At 35.4% G+C, this 10,109-nt stretch overlaps 1 protein-coding gene across 2 annotated transcripts; it reads right to left on the bottom strand.

Annotated features, from left to right (window-relative positions):
• Positions 1-2,137: 2,137 nt before the first annotated feature.
• On the bottom strand, positions 2,138-8,339 carry LOC114294846 (sucrose synthase 7). Of its 2 annotated transcripts, none has more exons than XM_028239009.2 (14): positions 7,992-8,339; positions 6,411-6,565; positions 6,102-6,294; positions 5,684-6,019; positions 5,480-5,575; positions 5,225-5,398; positions 5,020-5,136; positions 4,764-4,930; positions 4,413-4,637; positions 3,741-4,307; positions 3,482-3,620; positions 2,969-3,045; positions 2,509-2,538; positions 2,138-2,399 (listed from the first exon to the last, which is right to left on the bottom strand). In XM_028239009.2, the coding sequence occupies exons 1-14, from the start codon at positions 8,223-8,225 to the stop codon at positions 2,384-2,386; spliced, it is 2,526 nt and encodes an 841-aa protein (XP_028094810.2). In that variant the 5' UTR covers positions 8,226-8,339; the 3' UTR covers positions 2,138-2,383. The 2 variants fall into 2 exon arrangements, with proteins under 2 accessions (XP_028094810.2, XP_028094811.2); XM_028239010.2 differs by having other exon boundaries at positions 2,138-2,436.
• Positions 8,340-10,109: the final 1,770 nt, after the last annotated feature.

Below are 10,109 nucleotides of genomic sequence, written 5' to 3' on the forward strand. Positions count from 1 at the left end.
CTAGGGCCTAGGCCATCACTTTGAAGCCTAGCCCGGCCCATCAGCCCGCTTAAGGCCCATTTAAGGCTTGGTCTGAGGCCCAGCCGGCCCGAGGCGCAATGTCTTTTTTCGTGGAAAATAATAAAATTTTGGTAGAAAAAATTAAAAAGAATTTAAAAAAAATGGCCAGGCCCGCCCAAGCTCGACTTAAGCTCGAGGCTAGGCTCAGGCCCATCGGCTCGACCCGAGGCTCGATCTATCGGCCCGTCCAAAGCCCGAATACCCTTGTGCCAAGGCTAAGGCCTGGGTTTGGGCCTAATTTTTTGGCCCTTGGGCTGGGCCGGATTTTTTCGGACACCTACGAGGCTCGATATGGGCCGGCCCGAGCCTCTACGCATTGATGATATGAACATTCACATTGAGGATTTGAACATTCACATTTTGGGTATTTTGGTAATTATGTCTCCCATAGGACTTATTGAAATATAAGAAAATAATGTGGATTAGATAGAATATAAGTAGATGAAAATGGTATTTTGGTCTTTTTACCTCAAATAGGACTTAATGGAATAGTAAAAAAGAACGTAGGCTGCCCGAAGCCCTCCCGCGGCTCGGGAAAGGCTCGTTTGGGCTCGAGCTCGAGCCTAGTTCGAGACCCTAGGCTAGGGCCTGGGCCATCACTTTGAAACCCGGCCCGGCCCGGGCCATCGACCTGGTTAAGGCCCATTCAAGGCTCAGTCTGAGGTCCGGCTGGCGCGCAAGGCCTAATGTATTTTTTTGTGGAAAATAATAAAATTTTGATAGAAAAAATTAAAAAGAATTAAAAAAAAATGGCCAGGCCCGCCCAAGCCCGACCCAAGCCTGGGCCTAAGCCTGAGGCTAGGCCCAGGCCCATCGCCCCGACCCAAGGCTCGACCCACCGGCTCGGGCCCGGACTCAAACGAGCTTACCCCGGGCCGTGGGCAGGCTTCGGGCAGCCCACGGGCCGCAGGCTAATTGTACATTCCTATCAATGTGCATGTTAACATGTCAATGTGAATATTCACATTGTCAATGGGCCAGGCCGGGCCTACCCCAGGCCGTGGGCAAGTTTCGGGCAGTGGACAAATTTTACACTCCCATCAATGTTAATGTTAACATGTCAATGTGAATATTCACATTGTCAACGGGCCGGGTTGGGCTCGCCCTAGGCCACTGGCAAATTTTATACTTTTATCAATGTGAATGTTAACATGTCAATGTGAATATTCACATTGTTAGCAGGTTGGGCCGGGCCCGCCTCGGGGCGCCCACGGGTCGTGGGCAGGTTTTCGGGCAACCACGGGGCACGAGCTAATTTCACATTCCTATCAATGTGAATGTTAACATGTCAATGTGAATATTCACATTATCAACGGGTCGGGCCGGGCCGCCTCGGACCGCGGGGGGGTTTTTGGGCGCCCATGGGCTGCGGGCCAATTTTATACTCTTATCAATGTGAATGTTAACATATCAATGTGAATATTCACATTGTCAACGGGCCGGACCGGGCCCGCCCCGGGCCGCCATGGGCTGCCGGCGGGTTTCGCGTCGCCACGACACGCGGGCCAATTTTATACTCCTATTAATGTGAATGTTAACATGTCAATGTGAATATTCACATTGTCAACGGGCCGGGCCCACCCTGGCTCGCGGGCGGGTTTCGGGTTGCCCACGGGCCAATTTTACATTCCCACCAATGTGAATTTAAAAATATGAATGTTCACATCATAAAATTGCTAACCGCTCAAAAAATATTTATAAGGGTATCAAAATTAAATATAAGGGCATAAGTGTCCAAAAAAATAGTGTAAATAAAAAAAAAGTACTTTATGGAATAAAACTATATATACATGGGACTAAGGGTTGGTTTGAGATGTTCTAAAAAAGTGCACTTTTTGACTTATTGGCTTATATGGGTTGGGTTTGGGTTGAGTTTGATGTGATGTGTTAGAGAGGTGATATGATTTAAATAAGATGATGTGACTTAAATAGGATAGTGACTTTTTGACTTTTTGTATTATTTAGGTTATGCCAAACTTGGCCTAAATAGGTTAAAAAATTCCATTAGACTTCTTGAATTAAAACACTTCTAAATGAGATTTATCAATAAAAATTCTATGAGTCATACAATAAAATATCAATAGAAACACTTTATTTATTTATTATCAGATTGAATATTTTTACACATCAAAGAATATTGATTGATCTGCACCAGATATCAAACTGCAAATCCTCTTTTATTGTTTCAATGTACAAATCATTTGCATAAGCTTCTTAAAGCAATGGAAATATGAGAGAGAAAAAAATAAAAAATAAATATTACATAGGATGAACTGAATGAAGCAGCCTTTGTGTATGTATGGATGATAGGATGTATGGATCTTCAAGATCCGAACAACCTGGGACATCATCAAACTTGTTTAAGTCAACTCTTACCTAACAAACAAACACCAATTAAAAGTTGAAATTAAGCAAACATTCAATCTACTCTCGAATTCTTCTTCTTACCTCTGCAACCGAGTTGATGTGCGCTTGATGCTAAAAAAAAAAACAGAAAAAAGAAAACAAGAAAATATATCAATTACTTGGCTATAAAATTTTTAAAAATATATCAATGGTGTTAAGTTTGATAATTTAATTAATTGTTTTGTTATTTGTTGAAAAACCACTTTAGATCAAACTCAGCTAAATTAATTAAACAATATCGTAGAAATAATTGTTAAGAGTAAAGAAGTAATCTAATTTTTTATTTTTAAATTTGTTCTAAATAAATAGGGAAACAACATTTAATGAAGTGTGGTGGAACTCATAGTTAGACATTTGAAAAGTCAGATTGTGTTTGATTTAAGGATTTAAAAAATTATTTGTAAATAAATAAATAAAAGAAAAAGTAAATGAAATAATTTTTTTTTCTTCATGATTCTTGGATCCACACAATTTAATGTGGGAGTTGGATAAGATAACGCACCTTTGTGAGGGCTGTGCTTTGGGGTTTTCCTTGGGCACTTCTTGGGCTTCAACCCTTGAAGTTGGGACATTCTTCACCTGTGAAGGTTAAAAACAATTGTCAATCCCTTACCACTTGACAGTAATTTTGAGCAATATTTGCCTTGTTTTTTATTTTATTTTTTGTATAGATGGGAGCCTTGTTTAATATAGGCCAAACTCTCGTGTTATTGTATTTTTAATTGCATCAATTTTATCTTTTTAGTCCAATTGACAAGGCTCTTTTAGAAATTTGACTGAAATCAAGAGGCAAAATAATCTGTTCATTTCAAATGATTCATTGCCTTTCAAAATGGATCATTTTGTCATTGATTTCTATCCAATTTTTTGGGGATGTTATCAATTGGACTAAATTGACATAATGTGAAAATTCAAAAACAAAATTGGTACAGTTAAAATTATAAGGACTAAATTGACACAAGAGTTAAATTACTGACACCACATGTATAATTTGCCCTTTAATATAGCAACATACCAAGTTCCTAAAATGGAGATTATAGAACATTTGGATGTATCTTTGCTTTGCTTGCTTCTGATCTTTGTTCAACTGCCTCCAAAAGCTATAAATACAACCCATATTCAACACCTTGTTTGCATAGATCTTCCATGTATAGCTGCACAAAAAAAAAATAAAAATAAAAATAAAAAAATCCACAGAATCAATGAATCACAAAATCTGAAAATGTAAAACACAAAAACAAACTGATTTACAAAATAAATTATTGTTCAATTACCACTCTTCAATACGCTGCAAGCCCAATTTTGAAATCCTGTTCCAGTACTCAGTATCCTCCTTACACTTCTGGAAAAAATCAGCAATCTTTTCACCCGATTCATCGCCATTGCTTGGATCAATATGAAATCCCGAAACCCCATCAACAATGATCTCAGCCGGACCTCCCTGATTGGTTGCGAATGTAGGCAATCCACAGTTCATTGCTTCAATAACCGTGAGCCCAAATGCTTCATACAGTGCAGGCTGCACGAAAGCCCCTTTTGTGTCAGCAATGCATCGATAGAGCTCTCCATTCCGGTTCTTTTCTGTCTGTGCTGCTATCCATCTGATTTGACCCTTCAGTTGGTATTTTTCAATCAATGTGTGCATTTTCCTTATCTCAGCTTGTTCTTCGCGGTCTTTTGATTTTGATGGATCAAAAAAACCCGCAACAATAACAAGATTGACTAAATTTCTTAGCCTCTTGTTCTTTCCATACCACTCAGTTAGTCCACTGATGTTCTTCACTGTGTCAAGCCTCGCCATTGAGAAGATGATGGGTTTTTTCTTGTCTTCTAGGTAACCACTGTATTTTGGAACATTTCAAATGTGTTAAATGTTTTAAACAAAAGATTTAAAAATAATCATTTTGGCAAGTCGATATTTATTTTAGTGCAAATTTTTAACTTACATGTGTTCGTTGTTATCGACTTTACTAAAGAGTAATTCTTCTATTGCAGGGCGAAATGATGTGAAACGCTTTTGTTTTTCGGTGTAAGGGAAATAGACGGATTGGTCAGCCCCAGGAGAAGCGATATTGAATTTGGGATCAAAAACATTGATGCCAGAAACAACCCTGCAAAGCCCTGGAAGCGTAAATGCAGTGTGACTTTCATATTGCCCGGGCCTATCTTTGCTGCAAACATAAAAACATTCAAAATCAGTATAGTATTTTATATATATGCTTATTTTTTATTATTTTTTCTACTAAAAATTTGATCGAATTACTATTGTAGGCGTGGAAATGTAGCTGTTCTCTTACCTTCCTGCAATTTCTTGGTACGTGCTTGTGATGATGAAATCTGCAGTGTTCATTGCAATCGTGTCAGCTGTGAATTGACACGAGAAGTGGTACTTAGGATCTAATTCTTTCCATTTGAGGTCCGAATCGTCGTACTTTGTCTTCTCTAAAGCGTGTGCAATAGTTCCCTAGTTCACGATACTTCAAATTTAGTAAATATAATACCGAATGAAAAGTACTTCAAAGCGACATAAATTTTTTTAAATTATGGAGGCACCAGAGTTATCCCAAGTTTGCTAGCCATAAGCGATGCAACCAAATTGCCATCTGTGTAGTTTCCAATGATTAGATCTGGTTTCGCTTCCATGGTTTGGAGGATTTTCTCTGCAGCATCCTATTGATTTAATACAAAAGTGAAATTTATAAATTACCACATTTCTATAAATTTGGCTAACATTTGACGGGTTTTATGTAGCACGTGCCTGAGTAAACCTTTCGAGGTATGGATAAATGTCAAATCGCGAAACCCATTGGGGGAGGACTCCATTTTCCGTCCTAAATGGCACGCGAAGGATGTGAGAATGCTTTGTGTTGGCGATTGGTTCTAATTCCACATTGCACTTAGTCCCCTTAGCATCAGGGATGAGTCGGGTGACCTGCCATAATCAAGAAAAGCATGATTAGCATTATTCAAGATGATCTAATGATTAGCACTTTGTATCGAATATGGCACTCACCACAAGAATTTGAGGCTTTGCGTTAAGGCCTTGTTGCTTAAACCGGAGGAGCAATTCTTCTTCGAAAGCAACTACTTGATCCAAAACATATACCACCTGTTGATGCGTGGAACAAAGTAAGGTGAATTCAGTGAAATTTCACATTATTGTCAAGTACAAGAATACCAGCCTTCATGAACAAGAAATTTAAAAAAAAATGTATACCTGCCCGCCGGTGTCAGGCAAACCAAGGACATCTGATTGGCCAAAGTACCCATGGACAGAGAACAAGACGACATTGAACACTATTGGAAGCCTGCCAAAGAACTTTTCCATATTTAAGGGGTCAGGCGCTTGTAAGATCTCCGAGAGTGATCTCATTGTCTCCTTCACTCGTTCTGCTGTATCGCCCCATCCCTTTTCAAAGCCCCATTTTTTAAATCCAGGCTCAAAGTTCTGATATGGTGTGTTCTTGGGAATGGTTGAAAGTGCTACTTCAGCTACTATTAGCGCGCTTTGAAGCTTGGAAGCGGTGTTGATAGTCTCGTTGATCATGAGTTTCTGCAAATTATGACCCGAATTGTTAGTGGAAATGAAAATACTTAACTATGGCAAATTTGAAGAAACTCTTTTGTTTGCATACTTCTCCATGGTGGTTTAAGGTGAGTAAATAATCCACAAGAGGCTGCGCCGCCAGTGTGCCACTGTTGAGATTAGAAGTGAGGAATTTTGAAATAAAATTAGTTCCATTTCCAATAGAAGAAGATAGAGTCAAGCGAGGAGTGGAAAAGTCCATTGCTCCAAAATCAACTTCCAAAGCATTTTCATCTTTTGCCCTGTAACATTCCACAAACAATATATCAATTCAAAACAAAGTTTCTGATGATGTTTTTTTTTTTTTTTTTTTTTTTTGAAATTGAATTAAGAAGAGAGTGATATATATATATATTACCAATCTTCATCAACAATTGTTTCTTTGAATTTCAAGTATTCTGTGGCATTGATTCCCTCTACTGATAGATCTGCAGAGCCCACTTTGACAAATTCCCAAGATCCAGGATTTGGTCTAATGGCAAAGGCAATATATGGAGGAACAACTGCTGCCTCCTGCCAATTTCATTAAAATAAAAGTATTTTACGTACAAATCAAGGTTTTAAATAGTAGTATCAAGAAACGAATTGGAGTCGATCACTATATGGTGGTATTGTTGCGAGTATATGAATGGTTGTGAGCTTAAACTTATTGACCGCAAGAAAAGAGGTTCATAGATAGTGAATCGGGTGAATATTGTGAACCGGTCGTAATGGCTCTGAATTGGATTGTGAATCAGCTATAAACGGATACATTCTGATTCGGCCAATATGTATATGACTTTTTTTTCTCACCAGAATAATACGGTGTGCCATATCAACTAATATTTAAAATTATAATATTCACACGAGTAATGATTCATCCGCCTTTTCTTCCCACCCCCTTTGACTCCCTCTCTCTCTCTCATTGGTTATCTTTTCTTTTTCTTTTTCTTTTTTTTCCTGTTTCACCAATCACCCCCTGCCACGTGGCAAAGGGGGGTGAGGGGGTGACCCCCAAAAGGGGGTCCCAAGCATTATTCTATTCACACTTAGCTCCGTAATCTTAGAATATTTGAAGAACAAAACAAAACAAAACAGAGAAAAATGTAGATTTTAAATAGCAGGAATCAAATTAGTATTTATCGTGATATAATAGTATCAGAAATATTGAGCCAATAAGCAAGTAAAATAAGATGCCTGTTTTGAAAATTTTGAAATCAAATTAAATTTTTTTTAACTAATGTGTGTGTTTGGTTTGAGTTTTTTGAATTAAGTTTTTCGAAAACTGAGTTTTTTTGTTTTTTGTGTTTTTAGTGAATATTTTTAAAATTTTAAGCATTTTTTTTTACTTTTTTAGATGCACCTTACTTACTAAAAAGTAAAAAATTTGTGAAAAAATATTTTAAAAAATTAATAAATACATAAAAATACAAAAAATATACTGAATTCTTGTAATTTTTTTTTTATATTTTTAGTATTTAGTGAATTTTTAAAATATTTTTTTTTATAAAAATTATACTTTTTATGTGTATTTACGTTAGGTGTGTTTAAAAATTAAAAAATTTCAGTAAAAGCAAAAAAATATGGAAAACAATAAAGTAGAATTTTCTAAAAGTATTTTTAAAAAATCAAAAACAAGCAAAGTAAATAGTATTTAGAATATTGAGCCAAATCGATCATAACAACTCTCAATCAAGTTGTGATTCAGTTATGATTCTTATGAACCGGCACATCAAGTATGCATGTGAATTTTATTTCAATGAACTTTTTAAAATCATCAACTAAAAAACAAAAATTGTATAACATCCGAACCAGTTGGATCGACTCTGAGTCGGATCATGAAAAGATCATGTATGCATATCACATTTCTTGCCACTTATATATATATATATATATATTTAGACTTGGAATGTTTGGAGAGAAGGAAATATAGAGAAAAAAGGGAAGGAAAAGTACACACCTGAGTGGTGCACAAAATGTAGCCAAGCAAGCCGCTCAAGACCTGTTCTTTCTCTTTCTTATCATCAATCACTTTCTCCATTTCATCCATCAAATGATGAAGCTTCATCAACCTCTTCCCCTTCTCAATGTACTTAGCAAAGCACTTCTTCATATGATACCGGCTCTCTCTCAGGGCGTCCGGCATGCTATCCGCCATCGATTCAGACCGCTTCAATGCCGGTGGAGTAGCCATTTCAGCTTTACAACAAAAACTAGTTTTACGGTTACAAAGATATATCAACAATAACAAATGAGACTGGTTTGGTGTGTTTGAGATTGAGATGGGTTTTGGACGTATTTATAGATCAAATGGCGTGTCTTGTTGCTGGGTTTTCATGCATGGATTATTAAATATTGAGTTTCTGGATTTGGGTTTGCTTTTGGGTTACGCGACGTGTTTGGCTTTGAGAGAGGTTTTTTTGGTTGGATTGGAAATGGGGAGAGGAAACAAAAGTAGGGAGCGAGGAGAGGAGAAAGAACATTCTTTAAAGCTATGAAAGAGCAAAGGAAAAGAATTTTGTGATTCCTTGTTGGAAGCAAAGGTAATCTCCATGTCTCTCTTTATCCCTTGTAGGAGTAGGTTGGAGGTCAACACTAAGGCCAAGTGTGAGAATATAAGAAAAAGTTAAAATGTTAAAAAATTATTTAAAAAGTTAAAAAATTAATACTATTTATTAAAAGTCAACAATTACGACTGTACAATTCTTAATCTTAATTTTTTCTTACAAATCAATTTTTACAATTTTTTAATATATATTTTTCCATAAAAAGTCAAAAAGTTAATCAAAATATCTATATTTTTTTCTCAATTTTTTAATCAAAAAAGACAAAAAGTGCACTTATTTATGACACTCCAAACAACCCCTAAACTGATTTAATAATTAAAAACTTACAACTAATTTTCACTAATAAAAAAAAGATTAAATTATGTTGATAGAAATGTTGATCAGGATTTTTAAAGGAAAATCATCACTGACTTGGTTGAAATTATTAATTTACTAAGTTGAATATGTTTATAATTTTGTTTATAAATACATTACACCTGTAGTTCATGCGCATATTTTTCATAAATAAAATACTAATAATTATAATCAATTATACCAAATTAAAACAAATTTATGATAAAAATTAAACAAATTGAAATTACAGAGATCATAATAATGACACAATGACCATTTCTTCAAGCAACTCCACCATTGTGCTTTGCCATGCTATTGCTAAAATTTGATGACCTAGACACAAGAAACATACTTCAAAAATGTGTTATCATCGTATCAAATTTGACAATTTAAAAGTATCGTGCGGAATTTTAACATGATAAATGTTTTATTATTAACTTTTTTAATTTATTACATTAGAAAATACTAAACATCAAATTTTATTTAATGTGAGTTAGAATTAAGATAATAAATCAAAGTTTTTAAAATATAAATTATTGGATTACAAATTTTAAATTAAAAATGTAATTTAAAGACATGGCAGACACATAACTACATATAATCGTATCATATAGTATAAATTGAATCGTGGTAAAATTGAAAGCTGAAATCAAATATGCCTAACTTTTTTTTTTTGTTTTTTTTTTTTTTTGTTTCCTCTTTCCTTAGGTAAGTCTCTCTCCCTTGATTTTTTATTTTTTATTTTTTTTCCATTCACTCTCTCCCTTGAATTGTTTGTACATGGTTTTGGTATTTCATATGATTAAAGACATGCATATGGTGTACGAGCACGAAATAATTCTTCTCGTATCACTACAAGAAAATACAGTTTTGGTGATCACTTTTGCTACTAAAAATATTTTAGTTGTCAAAAGTTGTGGAATCGGCGACCAAAAATTATGTTAGTCTGTAAAAGTACAATATTTAGCTACTAAATTTTTTTAGTCGGGGTATATTAATTTTTGGCGACTAAAAAAAAATTTAGTCGCTAAATTTACTACAATTGGTGACTAAAAAAATATTTTTGTCGTTGTATAGATAGTTTTGGCAACTAAAATAATTTAGTCGCTGAAAGAAAGATAAAAATTTACTTTTTATCTTTGGTGACCAAAATTTTGGTCGGTAAAAATGTAATTTCA

The sequence above is a fragment of the Camellia sinensis genome, chromosome 1, assembly GCF_055761805.1.
Source record: "Camellia sinensis isolate YWXY chromosome 1, ASM5576180v1, whole genome shotgun sequence".
Taxonomy (NCBI): Eukaryota; Viridiplantae; Streptophyta; class Magnoliopsida; order Ericales; family Theaceae; genus Camellia; species Camellia sinensis.